This window comes from Corythoichthys intestinalis, chromosome 12, assembly GCF_030265065.1.
Source record: "Corythoichthys intestinalis isolate RoL2023-P3 chromosome 12, ASM3026506v1, whole genome shotgun sequence".
NCBI classification, from domain to species: Eukaryota; Metazoa; Chordata; class Actinopteri; order Syngnathiformes; family Syngnathidae; genus Corythoichthys; species Corythoichthys intestinalis.
This window is the reverse complement of record NC_080406.1, coordinates 11658821-11683621: the sequence shown is the minus strand read 5'-3', so window position 1 is coordinate 11683621 and position 24801 is coordinate 11658821. Positions and strand designations below refer to the sequence as shown.

At 39.7% G+C, this 24801-nt stretch overlaps 1 protein-coding gene across 7 annotated transcripts in view; it reads right to left on the bottom strand.

Annotated features, from left to right (window-relative positions):
- The window catches only part of tns1b (tensin 1b), a 342679-nt gene that overhangs the window by 226255 nt on the left and 91623 nt on the right, over positions 1 to 24801 (bottom strand). For all 7 annotated transcript variants that reach the window (XM_057852347.1, XM_057852354.1, XM_057852346.1 and 4 more), the window contains exon 2: positions 2960 to 3074. In XM_057852347.1, the coding sequence (XP_057708330.1) occupies positions 2960 to 3074 (115 nt within the window). The remainder of the gene's footprint in view (positions 1 to 2959; positions 3075 to 24801) is intronic.

Here is a 24801-nt window from a genome sequence, read left to right as displayed (position 1 = left end):
AATCAAGTGCATTTCAATTTTATTCAACTACAAAAGAGTCACATTTAATTAATGGTTAAAAACGGTTTCTTTTCAAATATTTTGGAACAACTCTTAGGTGTAATATCATTTACCTCAATCCTCAAGTATACTATAATTCATTTCATTATTTTTTTTTCTCAAATACCAATGCAGTATTATTGCTGAAGGCTGTGGGTTATAAAATACCCAAAAGCCTTTTTTTCTGAAAATTTTGGCCTACTACGGCCACGTTTTTTTGCGCTATGCCCATTGCCAACTATTGTTTTGTTTTCACACTGACATTACGGCACCAAAAATTGAAGTCCACGTACCCCAAACAACTTTCTGTTCATATGTTATAAAAATAATATATTGACTAGGGATGTCCCGATCCGATCACGTGATCGGAAATCGGGCCTATCACGCCATTTTTCAGAGGATCGGAATCGGGTGAAAATGGTCGAGTTATTAATCTATAAATGTTCATAATTTTCTGCTTCATGCTCGTACAGCACCACAGCCTCAACTGAGTGAGTCCACTAAAATCCGCTCAAGCTGCTCACTTACAGTAAGTTGCCACAGCAACTGTTTAACAATTTAAACGATTATTGACGCATGCGGCGCTCGTTTCGGCTTGCAAGCATCTCTGGCAAGATCAAACCTCTGTCAATGTCTGTCAATCATCGTTAACTTTAATAAGCAACTCCAGTGTACTGCCTGACCAAGAAAAGCAGCAGGAGCGAGAGTGCGAGACTACGTGATTGGATCGGGACTGATACTGCATTTATTTATTTATTTTTAATTTTATTAAATGTTATTGTAATTGAAAATTTTTTTTATTTATTATTATTTATTAATTTATTACTTTTCTCTTATAATATTAGAAATGTATGACTTAATTTCCGTAATATTGCAACTTTAATCTCTTAATATTTTGTCCTTTTTTTTTTTTTTTTTTTTTTTTTTAAACAATGCTCTTAATAAATGGTTCAAACACATATTTCCACAAAAAAACGGCTAAACATACAGTGGGGTAAATAAGTATTTAGTCAACCACCAATTGTGCAAGTTCTCCTAATTGAAAAAGATTAGAGAGGCCCGTAATTGTCAACATGGGTAAACCTCAACCATGACAGACAGAATGTGTGTGTGTGTGGGGGGGGGCAGAAAATCACATTGTTTGATTTTTAAAGAATTTATTTCCAAATTAGAGTAAAAAATGAGTACCTACAAACAAGCAAGATTTCTCGCTGTCAAAGAGGTCTTACTTCTTCTAACGAGGTCTAACGAAGTCTAACGAGATTCCACTCGTTACCTGTATTAATGGTTATTATCGGTATATAAGACACCTGTCCAAAATCTCAGTCAGTCACACTCCAAACTCCACTATGGCCAAGACCAAAGAGGTGTCGAAGGAATCCAGAGACAAAATTGTAGACCTGCACCAGGCTGGGAAGACTGAATCTGCAATAGGTAAAACGCTTGGTGTAAAGAAATCAACTGTGGGAGCAGTTATTAGAAAATGGAAGACATACAAGACCACTGATGATCTCCCTCGATCTGGGGCTCCATGCAAGAGCTCACCCCGTGGCATCAAAATGATAACAAGAACGGTAAGCCAAAATCCCAGAACCACACGGAGGGACCTCGTGAATGACCTACAGAGAGCTGGAAACACAGTAACAAAGGCTACTATCAGTAACACAATGCGCCGCCAGGGACTCAAATCCTGCACTGCCAGACGTGTCCCCCTGCTGAAGAAAGTACACATCCAGGCCCGACTGCGGTTCGCTAGAGAGCATTTGGATGATCCAGAAGAGGCCTGGGAGAATGTGTTATGGTCAGATGAAACCAAAATAGAACTTTTGGGTAGAAACACAGGTTCTCGTGTTTGGAGGAGAAAAAATACTGAATTGCATCCGAAGAACACCATACCCACTGTGAAGCTTGGAGGTGGAAACATCATGCTTTGGTGCTGTTTTTCTACAAAGAGACCAGGACCACTAATCTGTGTAAAGGAAAGAATGAATGGGGCCATGTATCGAGAGATTTTGAGTGAAAATCTCCTTCCATCAGCAAGGGCATTGAAGATGAGGCGTGACTGGGTCTTTCAGCATAACAATGATCCCAAACACACAGCCAGGGCAACAAAGGAGTGGCTTCGTAAGAAGCATTTCAAGATCCTGGAGTGGCCTAGCCAGTCTTCAGATCTCAACCCCATAGAAAATCTGTGGAGGGAGTTGAAAGTCCGTGTTGCCCAACGACAGCCCCAAAACATCACTGCTCTAGAGGAGATCTGCATGGAGGAATGGGCCAAAATGCCAGCAACAGTGTGTGAAAAGCTTGTGAAGAGTTACAGAAAATGTTTGGCCTCCGTTATTTCCAACAAAGGGTACATAACAAAGCATTGAAATGAACTTTTAGTATTGACCAAATACTTATTATCCACCATGATTTGCAAATAAATTCTTTAAAAATCAAACAATGTGATTTTCTCGGTTTTTTTTTTTCCACATTATGTCTCTCATGGTTGAGGTATACCCCTGTTCACAATTACAGGCCTCTCTAATATTTTCAAGTGGAAGAACTTGCACAATTAGTGGCTGACTAGCTACTTATTTGCCCCACTGTACCTATAAACTAAAAAAACACTAGCTCAAACAAAAACGTAAGTCAGTCTTAACAGGGAGCAACTGGATTCAGCCATGTGAAATGCGTTATGTCATTCACTGTTGCCACTAGAGATGCAAACACTATTAAAGCAAATCATTACAACGCCACTTTAATTAAACGAATACTCGAAGCAGCAACATTTCATTCCAAGCTTTTTTCTAATTGAATTGCTCGAGTTAATCGATTAATCATTGCAGAACTATTTCAGAGTTAAAGCTTTAACATTGAATTCACTAATATATACATACAACATATATATATATATATATATATGTATATGACTGACCTCGACAGACGAGTCCATCGTGGACGATGACCTGTTTGCAAACGCAGCAGTGCTTGGACTTCTTGAAAGTCTTCTCTCGGAACGTGTGGGAATGCAGAGCCTCCAATTCCTCCGGCTGTGAAAAAGAAAAAATGAACAGGTGGCATGTCAGCGCTAAAATGTTTTTCCTTCATGGCATCCAGGTGACGGCTTTTGTTTTGGACAGATGTTCCCGCAGGTGTCGGCCAAACGGTTCATTGCATAACGTGGGGAAAGAATGAAATACCTGACTGCACGCATTAATCATAGATCTCCATTAAAAGCTTCTGAAGCCACCTCTGCTCCTAGAGCGTTACATCAATGTCTCAACACCATAGATAAGACTGTTTCTCAGACCTGATTTGCTACAAGAAATATGAAAAAAAAGAAAAAAATAAGAATTCACTTTATTTTAATTGAACAAAAAAAAAAAAAAAAACACGGTGTGATTGTCAAGGAAGAAACAGATGGCCATAAAGAAGATGAATGGGGAGTGCATCAGAAGAAATTCTGCACATAATAATCCATCAGTCTAGCCGTGCGACTCGAGACGGTACTTCCTGATTCATTAGGCATGTGCCTGTATGAGATTTTGACGGTACGATAACCGTGAGCAAAAATACCGCGGTTTCACGGTATTACGGTATAGCTATTTTGAGATGTATGGGTTAAAAAAATTGATAAAAAATTCCATTGAACAGGAATTTTTTTTTCAGAACATAGTTGCAAATTGGAACATGAATATATTGTTAAAATAAGTAAAATATCAATTAAAAAAACTAATATTTTAAATAAAATTAAAATACAATTTATAGACTATACCCACAGCTCAAGTTGCTCAAGATTAGAGCTAGAACAAAACAATTTGTATAAAAAAGTAAAAACACTTCTAAATATTTTTTTTTTAAATTACACTGCATGACTTTGTTTTGAGGGTGGAAAAGCTCAAGTGAAGTTTCGCCATTTTCAGCCACTGTGTCAACTCTAGTCTACATGTCATGCCTTTGTGTTAAAAAGAACATAAATAATTTATAAGTTAATAAGTTAGTTAAAAATGTATAAGTTAGTTAAAATGTCAATATTGTTGTGGAAAGGTTTCATCTAAAAAAAAATTTTTTTTTAAATGGGAGTGTGACCTCTCCTTGATCCAGCGAATGTGGATTTGTGCTTAGGGCAAGATCATCTTTCTGCAATTAGCGATCTTTGAGGCTACCATTTTTTTTTTTTCCCTCCTTCATTCAAGCGAATCATGCTTGTTTTCTCACTCTGCGGCTGTGAAACTCGACGAAGTTGCTCTCCCAGCTAAACCTAGGCTAACATTCGCCTTTGTAAGCTTTTATTTAGTTTGTATATCGAATTTGAAAGGAAAATGTGTGTTTTGTTTTTGGCGAACTTTTTCCATGGTGCTAATCTGTTGAAGCTACTCAAACATGGAAAAATACAATTGTACAACATTTTAAATGTATGCATTTTGTATATTCCACTTACCACGATTTGAGAGCTCAATAAATTGAAATTGAAAGAGTATTTGTTTTTGGGTTCGCTGGCTGTCTAGCCGATAGAGTCACTTTCACACACAGCAACAAACGGGAGGGGGTGAGCGCTGCCGCGCCACGTCACTTCTGGCTGCAGTTTTGACACATGAAAAATAGCGAATACCGTTCTACGGTCTGACGGAAAATTTTAGTGGTTTTGAAACCGCGACGTTTTCACACCACGGTAAACCGTGAAACCGGTCACCGGCACATGTCTATGATTCATCATGCAGTACTGCCTTGCAAATCTCAACTGTCCAGCAGGGGGACACGTCTCTCAGTGCAGGATTTGAGTCCCTGGCGGCGCATTGTGTCACTGATAGTAGCCTTTGTTACTGTGGTCCCAGCTCTCTGTAGGACATTCACTAGGTCCCCCCGTGTGGTTCTGGGATTTTTGCTCACCGTTCTTGTTATCATTTTGACGCCACGGGGTGAGATCTTGCATGGAGCCCCAGATCGAGGGAGATTATCAGTGGTCTTGTATGTCTTCCATTTTCCAATAATTGCTCCCAAAGTTGATTTCTTTACACCAAGCGTATTACCTATTGCAGATTCAGTCTTCCCAGCCTTGCGCAGGTCTACAATTTTGACTCTGGTGTCCTTCGACAGCTCTTCGGTCTTGGCCATAGTGAAGTTTGGAGTGTGACTGACTGAGCTTGTGGACAGGTGTCTTTTCTACCGATAATGAGTTAAAACAGGTGCCATTAATACAGGTAACGAGTGGAGGCTCGTTAGACCTCGTTAGAAGAAGTTAGACCTCTTTCAGAGCCATAAATCTTGCTTGTTTGTAGGTGAAAAAATACTTATTTTCCACTCTAATTTGGAAATAAATTATTTAAAAATCAAACAATGTGATTTTCTGTTTTTTTTATTTCACATTCTGTCTCTCATGGTTGAGATTTACCCATGTTGACAATTACGGGCTTCTCTAATATTTTCAAGTAGGACAACTTGCACAATTGGTGGTTGACTAAATACTTATTTGCCCCACTGTATATTTAGCCGTTTTTTGTGGGTATATATATTTGAACCATTTGTTAAGAGCATTTAAAAAAAAAATAGGACTACGAGAATAGTCAAAATATTTCATTCACATTTCTAATATAATAAGAGAAAAGTAATATTACGAGAATTATGTGATATGTTGTAATATTACAGGATTAAAATTGTTATACAGTGATCTCTCGCTACATCACGCTTCAAACTTCCCACCTTCAGTCTATCGCAGGTTTTTTTTCAATTGAAATAAAATTTAATAAAATTAAAAATAAATAAATGCAGTATTTTACAAAGCTGTCCCGATCCGATCACGTAGTCTCTCACTCTCGCTCCTGCCGCTTTTCTTGGTCAGGCAGTACACTGGAGTTGCTTATTAAAGTTAACGATGATTGACAGACATTGAGCTTTGATCTTGCCAGAGATGCTTGCAAGCCGAAACGAGCGCCGCATGCGTCAATAATCGTTTAAATTGTTAAACAGTTGCTATGGCAACTCACTGTAAGTGAGCAGCTTGAGCGGATTTTAGTGGACTCACTCAATCGAGGCTGTGGTGCTGTACGAGCATGAAGCAGAAAATTATAAACATATATAAATTAATAACTCCACCATTTTCACCCGATTCTGATCCTCTGAAAAATGGTGGTCCCAGCTCTCTGTAGGTAATTCACTAGGTCCCCCCGTGTGGTTCTGGGATTTTTGCTCACCGTTCTTGTTATCATTTTGACGCCACGGGGTGAGATCTTGCATGGAGCCCCAGATCGAGGGAGATTATCAGTGGTCTTGTATGTTTTCCATTTTCCAATAATTGCTCCCAAAGTTGATTTCTTTACACCAAGCGTTTTACCTATTGCAGATTCAGTCTTCCCAGCCTGGTGCAGGTCTACAATTTTGTCTCTGGTGTCCTTCGACAGCTCTTCGGTCTTGGCCATAGTGAAGTTTGGAGTATGACTGACTGAGCTTGTGGACAGGTGTCTTTTCTACCGATAATGAGTTAAAACAGGTGCCATTAATACAGGTAACGAGTGGAGGCTCGTTAGAAGAAGTTAGACCTCTTTCACAGCCAGAAATCTTGCTTGTTTGTAGGTGACAAAATACTTATTTTCCACTCTAATTTGGAAATAAATTATTTAAAAATCAAACAATGTGATTTTCTATTTTTTTTTCCTCATTCTGTCTCTCATGGTTGAGGTTTACCCATGTTGACAATTACAGGCCTCTCTAATCTTTTCAAGTAGGAGAACTTGCACAATTGGTGGTTGACTAAATACTTATTTGCCTCACTGTAGATCGTTTGGAGATAGGATAGGGGGGCAAGGGGGTCAACTGTCTGTTTCTTTTGGTATCGTTTCAAGAAACCCCTAATGTGTTTGCCTTTTCCCGCTGAGGCCTGACCAAAGGGAAAGGTGACATCATTGCAGTCTATTTGTGCAGCTGGTCCCCTACATTGCGTCGATGGTTTGGCTTGTTAGTCCTTGTTGTGGGTTATATTAAGTGATTGTAAAGATTAGTTTTTGCGACTTTATCTTTTAATTGTCTGCATAAACATAATGTATTCTTATTGGATGGTATATTGAGCAACTCATCCAATTACTCTGGTGCCTATTTGCAGGGGTGAAAGTGGGCCAGAACTGTCAGGAACACAGTTCCGGTATAAGACTCAGAGCCGGAATGCTGTTCCGGTACACAGTGCTTTGATTCCAAAAATATGACGGCAACTGTCAAAACGCTATGTAAAAAAAAAAATGTGAAGCTGCCACACATGCATTTTATCTCCAAGAAGAAAAGAATCTACCAACATCAGATTTAAATACACAAGTGTTAACAACAAGCATAATAAAGTGCTCGTGTAGCATCATCCGTTTCCACCGATATTTATCATTTATTTTATTCCACGGACGGTAAGGAGGTTTCCCCAGCTACTGCAGTTATCGGAGTCTGACAATAATGAGTCACGTCAATGTGCCAATGCACGGAGCAAAACAAAACGCCCGGACTCATTTATCCGTTCAATTGGCTGACATACTGACATGTGATCAGCAGAGATAGTTAGTTCTGATTGGTTCAAATGTGCATGTTTTCTGGAACAGCAAAAAACAAAAAAAGTTTGTTGAATTGATGCAACAAAAAAAGGGCAATGCAACAAAAAAATGGATCAAATCTTTAACACTAGAAAACCCAGCAGAGGCCGACTCGGCCTTTCCCAAGACAAATACTCCTAATATTCCCAAGCAATGGCCGATTTGGCCTCTCCTCCGAAAAAAACCCAGAAGTGCTTTTGAACTAGCAAGTCGTTGTCCGACAGACAGCAACCATTCCTATGTAAATTTGTTAGTATGCGGTCCGAACATTTGTGTCAGTTCAAGTCAAGCTACATTTATTTTAGGGCTGCAGCTATCGATTATTTTAGTAGTCAATTAATCGATGAACTACTTAGTTCAAATAATCAAGTACTCGGATAAGGAACATGAAAAATTAAAATACGTGCGCTGAGCCTCAAAATGGTATATTTTTTTTAAAATGAGGATCTATGTACAACAAAAGAACAAGTGGCTAACTTACAATTCAAAAGTCCGCTAGCTTAAATGCTATAAAATGCTAGTTTTTTTTTTTCATAATGCTCTTAACAAATGGTTCAGACACTTATTCCGACAAAAAATGGCTAAATATACCTATAAACTAAATTACGAATGCATTAAAAAACCTTAGCTCAAACAAAAACTTGGTTTTTGTTGGTCTTAACAGGGAGCAGTTGGATTCAGCCATGTGAAATGAGGCAGACCAGAGGGCAGTGTATCCACCCTAACCAATAAAACTAAATGCAAACACTTTCAAAATAAACCATTGAAACGCCACTTTAATTAAACGAATACTCGAAGCAGCAAAATTTAAGTCGAATATTTTTTTCTAATCGAATACTCGAGTTAATCGATTACAGTGCCTTGCAAAAGTATTCGGCCCCCTTGAATTTTGCAACCTTTCGCCACATTTCAGGCTTCAAACATAAAGATATGAAATTTAATTTTTTTGTCAAGAATCAACAACAAGTGAGACACAATCGTGAAGTGGAACAACATTTATTGGATAATTTAAACTTTTTTAACAAATAAAAAACTGAAAAGTGGGGCGTGCAATATTATTCGGCCCCTTTATTTTCAGTGCAGCAAACTCACTCCAGAAGTTCAGAGAGGATCTCTGAATGATCCAATGTTGTCCTAAATGACCGATGATGATAAATAGAATCCACCTGTGTGTAATCAAGTCTCCGTATAAATGCACCTGCTCTGTGATAGTCTCAGGGTTCTGTTTAAAGTGCAGAGAGCATTATGAAAACCAAGGAACACACCAGGCAGGTCCGAGATACTGTTGTGGAGAAGTTTAAAGCCGGATTTGGATACAAAAAGATTTCCCATGCTTTAAACATCTCAAGGAGCACTGTGCAAGCCATCATATTGAAATGGAAGGAGCATCAGACCACTGCAAATCTACCAAGACCCGGCCGTCCTTCCAAACTTTCTTCTCAAACAAGGAGAAAACTGATCAGAGATGCAGCCAAGAGGCCCATGATCACTCTGGATGAACTGCAGAGATCTACAGCTGAGGTGGGAGAGTCTGTCCATAGGACAACAATCAGTCGTACACTGCACAAATCTGGCCTTTATGGAAGAGTGGCAAGAAGAAAGCCATTTCTCAAAGATATCCATAAAAAGTCTCGCTTAAAGTTTGCCACAAGCCACCTGGGAGACACACCAAACATGTGGAAGAAGGTGCTCTGGTCAGATGAAACCAAAATTGAACTTTTTGGCCACAATGCAAAACGATATGTTTGGCGTAAAAGCAACACAGATCACCCTGAACACACCATCCCCACTGTCAAACATGGTGGTGGCAGCATCATGGTTTGGGCCTGCTTTTCTTCAGCAGGGACAGGGAAGATGGTTAAAATTGACGGGAAGATGGATGCAGCCAAATACAGGAACATTCTGGAAGAAAACCTGTTGGTATCTGCACAAGCTCTGAGACTGGGACGGAGATTTATCTTCCAACAGGACAATGATCCAAAACATAAAGCCAAATCTACAATGGAATGGTTCAAAAATGAACGTATCCAGGTGTTAGAATGGCCAAGTCAAAGTCCAGACCTGAATCCAATCGAGAATCTGTGGAAAGAGCTGAAGACTGCTGTTCACAAACACTCTCCATCCAACCTCACCGAGCTCGAGCTGTTTTGCAAGGAAGAATGGGCAAGAATGTCTGTCTCTCGATGTGCAAAACTGATAGAAACCTACCCCAAGCGACTTGCAGCTGTAATTGGAGCAAAAGGTGGCGCTACAAAGTATTAACGCAAGGGGGCCGAATAATATTGCACGCCCCACTTTTCAGTTTTTTATTTGTTAAAAAAGTTTAAATTATCCAATAAATTTTGTTCCACTTCACGATTGTGTCCCACTTGTTGTTGATTCTTGACAAAAAATTAAAATTTTATATCTTTATGTTTGAAGCCTGAAATGTGGCGAAAGGTTGCAAGGTTCAAGGGGGCCGAATACTTTTGCAAGGCACTGTAATCGTTGCAGCACTAATTTATTTAATTACATTTATTTATTAAGTTTGACACTTTTTACACATTTTTTAACTCACTTCTCCTATACTCCACACACAACGACAGAAAAAATGGCAAAAATTGTTTTGAAGGGGGGGGGGGAAGCGTCTTAGAACTGCAATTTGAACGTAATGCAGGAATTGTGTCTATAGTTTAGAACAGGGGTTTTCAACCCAGTCCTCAAGGCACACTGTGGGTCCTGGTTTTTGTTCCAGCCGATCCAGCAGAGACAGTTGAACCAATGAGGCTTCTGCTAAAACAAGCCACACCTGACTGCAATCAACTGATTGCACTTGTAAAACACCAGATTGGGGAAAAAGTGTTGTCATCTTGTTTGGTAAGAATGAAATCCTGCACCCACAGTGTGCCTTAGTGGAATAGGTTGGGAACCCCTGGTTTAGAAGGACTGAATCGGGCATGGAGCATTAATTGTGGTCATTGTGTCTGAAGTTAATATATGTGTAGTGGTTGCATTCCATATAAACGGCTGTTGTCTGTCGGACAACTACTTGCCAATTCTTAAGAACTTGGGTCATTTTGGCCATTTCTGGGTTTTCCGGGGGAGAGGCCATATCGGCCATTGCTTGGGACTAGTAGGAGTACCAGGATTCTCTGGGACTTCTAGTGTTAAGAGCAAGGAAAGAGTTGAGGAGGCTTATTTATCATATTTAGTTTTATTTGCTCTGATGGGGAGGTTCAGAACATCTTAGCTGTCAATGTGCACTTTTGACTTATATTTGTTTATTTATGTTAGGCTACTTATTCATTTCCTTATGAATTAAAAAAGTCAATGTTTGCGCGATCTTCAAAATATATTCCATTTTATTCTGCATAATATAAGTCATTTGTACTCATTTTTCTGAATGTATGTTACTTATATCTTAATTATTTAAAAAAAGAAAGGAAATGTTTAAATTAACTTGAATTTTAATATATATCCTATGTTCTTAAGTAGTTAAAATTGAGATTTGGCGTTTAGTATGTGAGGAAATGAGAGAAAATAAAAATTAGGAGATGGAGGTTGGGGTTATTGCTGTTTTTGTTAACTTTTATTCTGTAAATCATTGAAAAAATATATTTTCAAATGAAAACCAGTTTTTGTATGTGTTATAGAAATAACTGCATTTCAGTAGTTTTAGGAGGTTCGACCCCCAAAAAAAGAATTAAACAAATAAATAAATCAACAAAATTTCTGGCTCCGTTGCAACTTTCACATCGGGGAGTTCCGGCAAGAAATTCTAGCCACTTTCACCCCTGCCTATTTGTCAAAACAGGTGAGTCACAAGTTTAAATCATGCAAAAAATAAAAGCATAAGATCACATCATGTTGGAACACTACCAATCTACGACACTTTTTTTGATATATCAAGCAGATTGGTGTCCTAACCAAAAAAAATTGCTTGATGTCTGTATTGTATTTCAAACATCTGTGGAAGTATATGGATTCAAGCGCGAAATGTTTTCAAAGCAGGAAGTGCGAGGGCACGCATCCATGTGGCTTCTATTAACTAACGACGTGTTCATGCTGGACATTGCTTGACGTGTGATGTCACAAATTCACTCACATGGGAAGATTTTTTACCATTACACCATTTTTGTTTTTTGGGCTTGCAACAAAACACCCCAGTCAACCATGTTTATAATTTGACCTAAGTTTCGGGTTGAATTGAGCTGTAAGAGGTAAAAAAAATAAAAATAAAAATAATGAAAACATTGTGAGGTTTGTAATGCAACTGCACCCTTACATGATGGCTTCCATATGGGTGGGGAGGGGATGGGCATGGATGTTTTAAGCCCTTGTAACATTTAGCTTAACTATGTTCTTATCAATTTCCAAAATATCGTCACTCGTGCCTCATGCTTCCCAGCTGTGAGAGAATTTTCTTCATGCTTAAAACACAACCATTATACATCATATTTTGTATGCTTTTGTTATGCTTGCATTAGAACATTGTAGCATAGAACATCATTGTAATATTAATCTGTTTGAGTGTGCCTTCCCATAGTCTTGACTATTGTAGACTGTATCACAATATGCCCTAATATGGACTGTTATGTTCCTGTGTTTTCCAATATGCCCTGAATGAATACAATTGGCGACCGTGACTTACCAGACTGAGCTTATCATCGTTTTAGCCAGAGCCGGTGTTCAAGGTCATAACTTGAGGTGTTTTTTCCCTGACTAGAGATGTTTTTCTGCAACTTGAGATGTTTTTATCGGATATGCTATAGTAAGTTTCGGTTTTGTTTCTATGATGTCAACCCATAAATAGATGCATGCCCTGCATTTCTCTTTGGTCCACATGCGGAGAGGACGCTTTGTGCGTGGCTCCGCATCTGTACCCGAGAGCTGTTGTTCATAAAGCCTTCGAAGCAAAGCAATCCATGGTTGGGGTCTGATTCATTTCTCATCGAGCTATCGAGTTGACACTTGTCTTGGAGTTCAAACTTCAGCTTCCCTGACACCAGCATGCAATACGGCGCTGAGGATATAAGTAACTTCCAAAGTTAATGTTCTGTGCTAATCATTTCTTCAGTTACTGTTCCATTTGTTTCATTAATTGCTGGTTATGTTTATTTAGTTTGTCGTTATGTGATAAGTTTCATTTGGTGGAAGCCTGTTCTTCTGCTTCCACATTATGAGTGAGAATTGATACTTCCTGTCTCGTGAGCACCACAGAATGGCTGATAACAAATATTTAGTTATGATGTTAATTATCATATTAAAATGTCTATTTGGATAATTTGGGGGGTATTGGGGTGAAGGGAATAGTATCGTTTCCCGTATTTACTGTTTGACTGTATTACTCTAACACACCTAATAGGAAATAAACTGCATTTAAGCATAGTTTAAGGAAACAAGTAGAATATATTTGATTTATGAGTAGTTGGACTTGGAGTGATTGGAATTCGCTGCGCCAAGACAATGGGCAGATAAGGGCAATAACAACTACAGGATGCCTTCTGACTACGGATGGCCAAGACATCTACAAGCTCATGTCTATACCAACAAATCCCACCATCAGCTCTTCTACTAACCAACAATAGACAGTCCAGAACATTGAAAGGACATCCTCTCCTCCCACAAGGAACATCTGATAACAGAGGAACCCGTAACCAAGAAGTTGACACTTCGCACTCACGTGGCACTGAGGCTGGCAAAATCCTCAACTCTCGTTGCCCTGATAACAGTAACGCCCGAACCCTCCTGCCTAAAGGTTAGATCGGGCCAAAAAATCCAGCCGACACAACCTGACCCATGGGTATTAAATCATTAATATTAATATTATGATAATTTAATATTAATATTAATTAATTTGATTTGCAGGCCCGAGCCGAAAAACCCGAAATTATGTTTTATTTGTAGGCGCGAGCCCGAAAAAAAAAAACACTGAAATTTTGCGTTTTATTTGTACGTACGGGCCCGAAACCCCCCCCGAAACTTTACGTTTTTTGAGGATTTGTGAGGAGTCAGGAGAAGTAGGAAATGCGGGCATGCAATGCATGGTTGCGTTTTGTGTGATCACATTTGTGAAGAAGCCTGTGCATAATGATAGCAAAGTAACCTGTCTTTTGTAACGAATTCTCCCAGTTAAACAAGACTGTAAGATGGATATTCAATAAATTGTGTGTCTGTTCTATCAGGCGGGTAGTGGATTTGACATTAGTTTTAATCTCTTTGAGTTGGCAGGAAAAAAAAAAACGCAGATTTTCTCTATTTAAATAGTCTACATATTTTTATGATCATTATAAATGCATTTACACAACGAAACATCGCTGGAAAAGTTTGTTAATTATATTTCTCGTATGAGAGCAAAGCGTCACATTCGTTTACATTCAGCGAAACCGACACAGGTTTCTATATAGCATCTTCAATAATCAATTTGAAGCCTTTCTATACTCCAATCCTACCGCGGTGCATGTTTTTCTTTTCAATTCCGACGTCTTTAGTTTGTTTTTCACTTCTTGCTGCTTCATATCGAAAAGGAAATACCAGGATGCAGACTCGGCGACAGTGCCAGGGTGGGAGGGGAAGATTAAAAAGAGGGCGGGGCCACGGCGTTCATGTGCGCAGGCATGCACAGCACCGTCTCCGTTTTATCCAAATTATTTATTTTATAACAAGTATTCCTTCGTTTAACATCCATAAATAGTTTTAGTATAAATATACACATATTAGGGCTGTCAAACGATTAAAATTTTTAATCGAGTTAATTACAGCTTAAAAATTAATTAATCGTAATTAATCGCAATTCAAACAATCTAAAATATGCCATATTTTTTTGTAAATTATTGTTGGAATGGAAAGATAAGACACAAGACGGATATATACATTCAACATGCGGTACATAAGTACTGTATTTGTTTATTACAACAATAAATCAACAAGATGGCATTAACATTATTAACATTCTGTTTAAGCAACCCATGGATAGAAAGACTTGTAGTTCTTAAAAGATAAATATTTGTAAAAGTTATAGAAATTTAATATTAAAACCCCTCTTAATGTTTTCGTTTTAATAAAATGTGTAAAATTTTCAATCAAAAAATAAACTAATAGCTTGCCATTGTTGATGTCAACAATTACACAATGCAGCAGAGGGCGACAAAACACCAAAAAACACAAGTAACAAGTGGACATTTCACTGTGCTGTCATTTTAATCTGTTTGAGCGGGGCATGTGCATTAAATGCGCCACATATTTTAACGTGATTAATTAAAAAAATTAATTATCTCCCGTTAACGCGATTATTTTGACAGCCCTAATAAATATATATATTTATTACAAAAAAACTTAGCAAGAGAGACATCTGACCCGACCTGACCCGAATGTAAATAATTGGCATTTTGGAGCCGGGTCGGCTCAGGCTGAAGATTTAAGCTCTACTCCTGCCCAATCCACAACAGACAATAACCCTAAACAATGCCCAAACACACCCTTCTTCCGGACCACAGCCAGCCCCACAAAAGCCTTCAAAAGACTACAAAAGACTTTTTTACCTAGCACCACTAGTACACACCAGTCTTTTCTCGGGAAACTTTTGTTGACCTTTGACCCAGCCTTCCTTCTTCCGGGTCTGTTTGCTTTTTTTGACTTGCTGTCTGATTGCTGTCGAATTGGAATAAATTTTCAACTTGTGTTTCAAAGCCCTTTTACAGCTTTTAAAATAGAGTCAGTACAAGGGGTTAAAAATAAGGTTAGAGTAAATAGAGTTTGGCCCTTTAGCCGGGTTGTTGGGGTTAGGCCAGCTCGGGTCGTTGGAATTGTGCTAGCATGGTTCTGGCGATTTAGCCGGCGTGATTCTGGCAATCTGGCTAAAAACTCAAATTCACAACAGGGGTTCTGGTGCTTTTGGAATAAATGAACAAACTGAGCTGGTAGCATTATTGCCATTCCTTAGGAATAAACAAAACAGCAGGGTTAAAATATTCATTTGTTCTAAAGGAATCCTCCAAACTGCATAAAAGTCTGGTCCCTAAGGTTGAACCATCCAGAATCCAAACACAAAAAGTTGCAAGGGGTTTCTTCCAGTTCACGGGCCTCTCAACCTTTTAGGCTGACATAGTAGCGAATACTCATGTATATTTACAAAAGATTGCCAAAAAAGACCGGTGAGTTCACATGGAGGTTGAAGTCATCGAATGATGCGACAACCCCTGGAGTTCCTCAAGCTCTGTGTGACAGCTCGCTTGTTTGTATTTGAGAGCCGCTAGGCAACAGCGCTCAAGCCGAGCCTTCATTCATTCCTCCCTGCTGGCTATCACTACATAACGTGATTAGCTTAATCGAGTTAGGCTGAAATAGCAGCCGTGGCTGTGCTGGATGCACCCGTGTTGGTTTGCCCGGGAGGTTTGTTCAGCCAGACGCTGGAGGTCTTAGGGTGGCATTGCATCAGGTTTTTTGGCTCAAGTTAAAAACCTGGAATTATGAGATGAGAATCGTAACTCCAGACAATCGTATCTCAAATAATCTTGCCTAATTGAAACAGTTGTACTCACAACACCGGTCTTCGTCTTGTTTCAGTCAAGGTGTTGTTCCTGCCTTGGTCTTGGTCCCAATCTCATTCTTGGTCCTGTTTCAGTCTCAGACTTGATCTTAGTCTTTGTTTGTTTTAGTCTTAGTGTCGGTCTTGTTTCGGTCTTGGGCTTGTTTGAAATTTTGACTCACAAATGTCTTGAACTTGACTTACACTCAGTGATTTCTAGTTTCAGGCAAATGTTGATCTGCTCTCTTTTTTTTTTAAAACAAGAAATGTGGCACTCAAATATGTGCTTTTGAACCATTCAATGGACAATGAGCTGCTCAGCCACATATGGACAGTTTGTGACATACGGGTATGCTCAATGTCGCTGCTCCTCAGATTCATTGTACTTCACTGAGGATCAAGAAAATTTGCTTCTGACTACAGGTAGTCCCCAAGTTACAATGGACCCGACTTACGCAATTTAGACTTCACGACGCTTGAGTCTCGTCGTTATTTTATTTTGTTTTATTTTTTTTAATGTTGACTTTTGTTTTGTGATCAATGCTTTTATTTTGGCGCAGGAAGCATAGAGAAAGAAGTACTTCCGCACGCAAGCGCATGTACAGACGCGCCCACCCCACACACGCACACACAAAGCAGCCAAGTGACAGAGGTGACAGCCTGCACGCATATTTGTTGCTTGTGAAGCATCCCCAGGTGACGGCTGTATAAAACCCTTTTTGTACTGTTTATTATGCGTTTTCAATTGTGGTCGAATACTTGGGGTGAGTGTACTGAGAGGCAAGTAAGTATTTAGTCAACCACCAATTGCGCAAGTTCTCCTACTTGAGAAGATTAGAGAGGCCCGTAATTGTCAACATGGGTAAACCTCAACCATGAGAGTCAGAATGTGGAAAAAAAACAGAAAATCACATTGTTCGATTTTTAAAGAATTTATTTCCAAATTAGAGTGGTAAATATGTATTTGGTCACCTATAAAAAAAGCAAGATTTCTGGCTGTCAAAGAGGTCTAACTTCTTCTAACGAGGTCTAACGAGGCTCCACTCGTTACCTGTATTAATGGCAACTGTTTTAACTCATTATCGGTATAAAAGACACCTGTCCACAACCTCAGTCAGTCACACTCCAAACTCCACTATGGCCAAGACCAAAGAGCTGTCGAAGGACACCAGAGACAAAATTGTAGACCTGCACCAGGCTGGGAAGACTGAATCTGCAATAGGTAAAATGCTTGGTGTAAAGAAATCAACTGTGGGAGCAATAATTAGAAAATGGAAGACATACAAGACCACTGATAATCTCCCTCGATCTCGGGCTCCATGCAAGCTCTCACCCCGTGGCATCAAAATGATAACAAGAACAGTGAGCAAAAATCCCAGAACCACACGGGGGGACCTAGTGAATGACCTACAGAGAGCTGGGACCACAGTAACAAAAGCTACTATCAGTAACACAATGCGCCACCAGGGACTCAAATCCTGCACTGCCAGACGTGTCCCCCTGCTGAAGAAAGTACACGTCCAGGCCCGTCTGCGGTTCGCTAGAGAGCATTTGGATGATCCAGAAGAGGACTGGGATAATGTGTTATGGTCAGATGAAACCAAAATAGAACTTTTTGGTAGAAACACAGGTTATCCTGTTTGGAGGAGAAAGAATACTGAATTTCATCCGAAGAACACCATACCCACTGTGAAGCATGGGGGTGGAAACATGATGCTTTGGGGCTGTTTTTCTGCAAAGGGACCAGGACGACTGATCCGTGTCAAGGAAAGAATGAATGGGGCCATGTATCGAGAGATTTTGAGTGAAAATCTCCTTCCATCAGCAATGGCATCGAAGATGAGACATGGCTGGGCATGACAATGATCCCAAACACACAGCCAGGGCAACAAAGGAGTGGCTTTGTAAGAAGCATTTCAAGGTTGTGGAGTGGCCTAGCCAGTCTCCAGATCTCAATTCCATGGAAAATCTGTGGAGGAAGTTGAAAGTCCGTGTTGCCCAACGACAGCCCCAAAACATCACTGCTCTAGAGGAGATCTGCACGGAGGAATTGGCCAAAATACCAGCAACACTGTGTGAAAAGCTTGTAAAGAGTTACAGAAAACGTTTGGCCTCCGTTATTGCAAACAAAGGGTACATAACAAAGTACTGAGATGAACTTTTGGTATTGACCAAATACTTATTTTCCACCATGATTTGCAAATAAATTCTTTAGAAATCAAACAATGTGATTTTTTTGTTTTTTTTTTCACATTCTGTCTCTCATGGTTGAGGTTTACCCATGTTGACTTTTACAGGCCTCTCTAATATTTTTAAGTGGGAGAACTTGCACAATTAGTGGTTGACTAAATACTTATTTGCCCCACTGTACATGTATTGGTTGGCTGCGAGTCACATCATCACTCGAAATTAATATCTCAATCTCCCCATTTACTCTAAAATGGTCCCGAAGGGGTGCCATTCATTTGTGCTACGTTTGCACTAGCTGTTGGGACAACCCTCTGTGTGAATTGAGGGAGTTGGTACGCTCCGTCAGCCGCGAAAGAGGGGCTGCGATTGACGTGATCAATTTAAATTACCGTATTGGCCCGAATATAAGACGGCCCTGATTATAAGACGACCCCCTCTTTTTCAAGACTGAAGTTTGAAAAAAGACTTTTTGAACACCAAATTAATTTTTATACAGAAAATAATTACAGTACATCTAAAACAAATGATTATAGCAATATATTTGAGAGAAGAGAGAAATTATTTTGCCTCATTCAAATCTTAATATCTGAACATTTAAATATGTAAACTAAAGTGCAATCATGAATGGGTTCTGGCTTTTGAAATGTAAATAAACCAATCTATTGTGATAAAACAACAAAATTGCAATAACTGCATGAACCGTCAAAGTGAAGTCTAACTGTAACTGTAGTCTTGAAACAAATCTGAATAGGGGAAAAAATTGCAATCAAATAATGCAAACTGGGTAAACTTGAGAGTAGCTGAGATGTGTCATGACAGAACATCGCTTCAATGATATGTGGCGCCATCTAGCGTTGTGAATGGGTATAATGTCTAGACCGCGAATATAAGACGACACGTCTTATAATCGGGCCAATACGGTAATATCTCAATATCAATAAAATGATAGCAGCACAAACAAAAATTATTACAGCACAAACGAATGGCACCATTTCGGGTCCATTTTGCAATAAATAGGGGCTGTGTGACGTCATCATGTGAAATTTTATCTAAAAAAAAAGCACAAACAAAACGTTTTACAGCACAAACCAGCACAAGTGAAACATAAACAATTGACAGTATTTTTAGCCATTTTTAATCAAAATGGGGCGCTGGTTGACCTCAGATTGACCTTTAAGAGAATTCTAAACATCATCAAAAACAATAGCAGCACAAACGAAAGTTTTTGCAGCACAAACATAGCACAAACGATTGACATCATATTTATTACAATTTGCATCTGATGGGCACTTTTGGAAAACCTCCCAAGTTGGGTCACTCTTATTTCAAGGCAACACTTCATCTTTGCTCATTTATTAGTGCCAGCGATGTATAGTTAAGGAAAAACAGAAAATGTCTATCAATCTAAATTTCTTTGAGTCTATTTAACCGCCTCCTTGACATCTCCAAAGCCTTATTCAGTCAGTCACACAGTGAGTATGCCCAGTAGGAGGGATGCTATGGGGGGACGGAGGGGCACCCAGGCATCCACCAGTCAAGCACTAGTCCTATTTACACATTTGTCTTCCTCCTAAATGTGAGGGTGAAAGGGGAAAGGTAGTTTATATGTCCTCTTACATTTCCAGCCTCAGACATTTAACCTCAAAATAGTGTGTAAATATAGCACCAGGCACTATAACATGATGTTTCCTTTTGTGAGCTCGTAATTGTTTCCGACCATTAGCAATGCAGCTGGCACTCTAGGAGTTTGTTTATTGTTTTGGGGGGTAGCTAGCGAATCGCTTAGGGGGGTGTCATGGGGGGAGGGCAGCAGAGAATTAATTACTTTTTTAAAGCAACTCTTAGGATATCTTCATAAACAAGTTGGCCCTGGCAGATTCTTCTTTTCAACGTGTCGTAGGAGCGTCAGGATTTTGGACCCCAAATCCGAGGCGTTCAAAAGACCTACAAAGGATGGAAAAGCTTCTCAGCGGGCAGACGGGACCCCGAATCTCGGGTCAGGGTGCACACGTACCCCCCCACCCCTGAGCTCTCAGGCACCACAGCTCCTGGGAACAGACACTCTTCCCCTAGCGACGCATGCATAATCTGCCGCTTGGCATTCATTAGCACACACGGGTTAAAACAGAAGATGGAAATGCGCAAACACACGCACAAAGAGATGGAAACAGTTACGCAGCCAGTAAGACAAACACATTTCCGCTGTTTTGATGCTGAAAAAAGATGTTAAAATATGCCTACACACGTTCAGTTGGGTTTTGCTTTCACTTAAAATTTGTATAACCCTCGTGAGGAAAAACGGCATGGAAAATGAATGAATGAATTAATATAGTGATCTTGGAAATATTTGACATTTTGCCAACAAAGTGATTGTTGTTGTTTTTTTAATTTGGGGTTAATATTTGCCAAAGTAACAGCAAATTGTCACCCATCCATCGACCAAGTGGGAGCTGCCGCCCTCCCACTTCCAACGGAATGGACGTCTATGGCGGTCAATGGCAACCAATAGGTTTAATTTAGGGGCATTTCAGGGTCATTTGCTTTTGATTTTCAGTCACTCCCTGTTGGGATTGGGACATTTCTGGGTCACTTCCTGTTGATTATGGGTTACAGAACAGGAAGTGACCTGGGAATGCAATAAAATGAACGGAAAGTGACCTGCAAATGCCCCGAAAATCGGAAAGACAGGCTGCAAATGCTCTGGTTTTGAATGAACGAACGTCCATTCACCCCTCCCAGTCTACAGTCTTCCACCCTGCAGATCAGAGTGGAGACAATTAAAAAAACGTGTGGCATTTGCCAAGGCCCACAGCCTGTCTAAAGGATGGACGCTGGAAAAGTGGCAAAAAGTGGATTTTTTAGATGAATCTTCCATTGAATTACACCACAGTCGCCGCAAATATTGCAGGAGACCTACTGGAGCCCGCATGGATCCGAGATTCACTCAGAAAACAGAAGTTTGGTGGTGGCAAAATCATGGTCTGGGGTTACATCCAGTATGGGGGTGTGCGAGAGATCTGCAGGGTGGAAGGCAACATAAATAGTCTGAAATATCAACAAATCTTAGCTGCCTCTTACTTTCCTAACCATAAAAAGGGACAAATTCTGCAGCAGGATGGTGCTCCATCGCATACTTCAATCTCTACCTCAAAGTTCCTCAAGACAAAGAAGATCAAGATCCTCCAGGACTGGCCAGCCCAGTCACCAGACATGAGCAGGATGAAAGAGGAAGCATGGAAGACGAAACCCAAGAATGTTGATGAACTCTGGGAGGCATGCAAGACTGCTTTCTTTGATGTTCCTGATGACTTCATCAATAAATTGTATGAATCCTTGCCGAAGCCCATGGAAGTCATACAAAATATTAAATTTGGATCTCACAGCACCACCACTTAATTTGCTTATGTTATGTAACGTATTTTTGTATTTGATGTACATTTTTTGTTCAATTTTCACACTACTTTCTGCAGACGACAAAACGTTTGTCTTGCCAAAATTTGACCTTTATGTCTTCATTAAATGATAAATCTTTTTTTCAGTGAAACAAATATATTTTTGTACATTCAACATCATTTGGGAGGGTCTTAGCTTTCAAATGAGCCATTTCTGAAACCAATTGAATAATTCAAAGTCAGGTTATTAGCAATTGTTTCTACAAAATGGATAAGCAACAAGACTTTTGTCAGGGACTGTATATATAGGCGCTTCCAGGAGTTCACACAACCAAGCACAGCACAGAAAGTCCCGGAGTCTAATCTACGTCGTGCTGAATCAATTTTCGGAGATTCCGTGGGTTCCTCTGGTTTGATTTGTGATGGGGGAAAATATTACATTATGCCTTTGTGATGTATGATTGCTTCTGTAACATAGATTGTAACAACTTCTATTGTTTTTATGTATGATTGCTTCTGTGAACAACTTCTATTGTTTTTCACCTTGTTCCCATAGTTAGGAGACGCGCTTGAGTAGGGAACCTCACGAGATAACTTGTTTTGCACCATAGTATTGTTTTATTACACGCCTGGGTCCCATAGTTACACGCCTGGATCCCATAGCTAGAAGGGAATCTCACGAGATAACTTGTTTTGCACCCATAATATTTACCATTTGTTGCATCTGTTGCAGCACAGCTCATTTGTCCCATGTGAAAAGCCCTTTTTCAAGGGGGCTGAACCAAAAGTAGCTTTAATGTTTGTCATTGGGCAGGGCCGCGCCGCTCGGGGACGGAGGTTGACCTCTCCGCCTCCGCGGGGCGTGTCCCTACAAAAACCGGACATTTCCGGGCGACCCGTGAAGTCCGCCAGCGGGTGACGTACAGATCGCCTGGCTTTATTCCTTTGCCGCCTTACCGGAGTGTGTTGGCTCCCCGCTCATTTGTCACGGTAAGCAATTTTCATTGCTAAGGGACGTTTCGTTTTGCTGTAGTGGTAACGCGGAGATTCTGGGGTTGACAAACTCAAATCCAGTGTCATCGTTGACATTTGTTGATACTTGTTTGCTTGCTCTTGTAGGATTGTAATCAATAAATCTCATTTATTCTGCATTTTTTAATCAATAAACATTGTCTATTTTGCAAAAGTGTGCCTGTTGCTGATTCACCGCGAACCTGGAAATTTCGGAAAACAATTTGGCAGTTTAAAAATGTGTCTACTTCAACTGCAATCCATGGTCTTCTGTCTAAAACGGGATTTCATAGCAGAAAATGTCAAAAATGGTGCCGGCCAATTTTCGCTCAAGAAACTAGTCTATTGGATCCTTTTATTTTATTTTTTTTAACAGACATACGGTTTTAAAAAGATCTATCGATTCTCGGCAGGAGTATATCGACAACCTTCTGGGAAACAAAGTATCTCAATATATCACCATTTCCATATTTCGTCATATCCCTATTCCTGTTACCTTTCAAATCTCGGTCCTAATGACTTTTCGAGGTTCCTCGTATGATAGACATGTCAATTGGTAAAATTGGTGCAGATTGAGGATTTTTTTTGTCATGTTTGGGACCCTTAAAATGTTTAAAAAACTAAGTTTTCAGCAGGATGCACACAAATTCTGGAATTTCCAGTCATGTTGATGTACGCCTAAATGGCAAGTCATTCTTCTGAAGAGTAATGACAAATTGCAGTTCCAAAAGGACCCTAAAAATGTCAAGCGGAACAATACATTCAGAACATGGACATCAGACTTTCTTTTCATACAATGATATCTTAATATTACTCTAAAAAGACAAACGATTCCATATTGGACTTTGAAAACACACATTCCAGCTGCCAAAGGCAACCCGGAGGCTGTTTTTCTTCTTTTACTGCAACTGATTCCAAAAGTGTGACTCATAGTGATGTAAGAGCACACACACACTGTTAGTGCTGATTACACCGGGTATCACTTTAATGCAATTAATGCATTCATTACATCATTTGCAGACAGAACAAAAAAAAGTGTGTTGGTATTAACAAGCATCTGTCGCGCCAAAAGAAAGCTAGACTTTTAAAGCAACACTAAGTAACTTCTCAACCTTTACATTTTCATACCATTTGTGATATGTCGACTGAGGGGGGGTTAGCCACACGGTTGCTAACTGTCATATGCTATTGTTTAGCCACAAATGGATTCATTACCTTATTACTATTCATCCTTCACACAGCCGCTGGAAACAGAAATGTTGTTTAATCCATCTGCAGGCGACCGGAGATTGATTTTTTTATTGTTAACTCATATGCTCCCAAAAATGTATAAATATGTTCTATTTTTAATTGTTTCAGTGTCCCAAAGACGTGTTTATTAGGGCTGTCAAAATTATCGCGTTAACGGGCGGTAATTCATTTTTTAAATTGATCACGTTAAAATATTCGACGCATTTAACGCACATGCCTCGCTCAAACAGATTAGAATGACAGCACAGTGTAATGTCCACTTGTTACTTGTGTTTTTTGGTGTTTTGTGTTATGTTGTTCTTAACAGGGAGCAGTTGGATTCAGCCATGTAAAATGAGGTAGACCAGAGGGCAGTGTATCCACCCTAATCAATAAAACTGAATGCAAACACTTTCAAGATAAACCATTATAACGCCACTTAGATTAAATTAATTAATCGACTACTCAAAGCAACACAAATGAATTCGAATTTTTTTTTTCTAATCGAATACTCGAGTTAATCGATTAATCGTTGCAGCACTAGTTAAGACTAAGTTGAACGCGCGGAGTTTGCCCTTCTGGCCGGATTGCCCGAGTCCCGCCGGCCAGGTTTGTTGGATCTGCGCCAGCATGGGTCCTGTGGTTCGGCTAGCGAGATTCCGGCGGTCTGGCTAGAAGGTCAGATTCCTTCAATTGACTGATGATTTTACGACACTGCGCGGGTGTGCGCTGGTCCTCTCCTCATGGGAAACACAGTCTTGTTAAAGCAAAACACTACCGTGTTTGTCCATCGGCGTCGCTAAAATAGACCAAAACTAAGAAGTTACCAAGTGTTGTTTTAATACAATTGACTGTTGCCGATGTTGTGATGTTCCAGGTATGT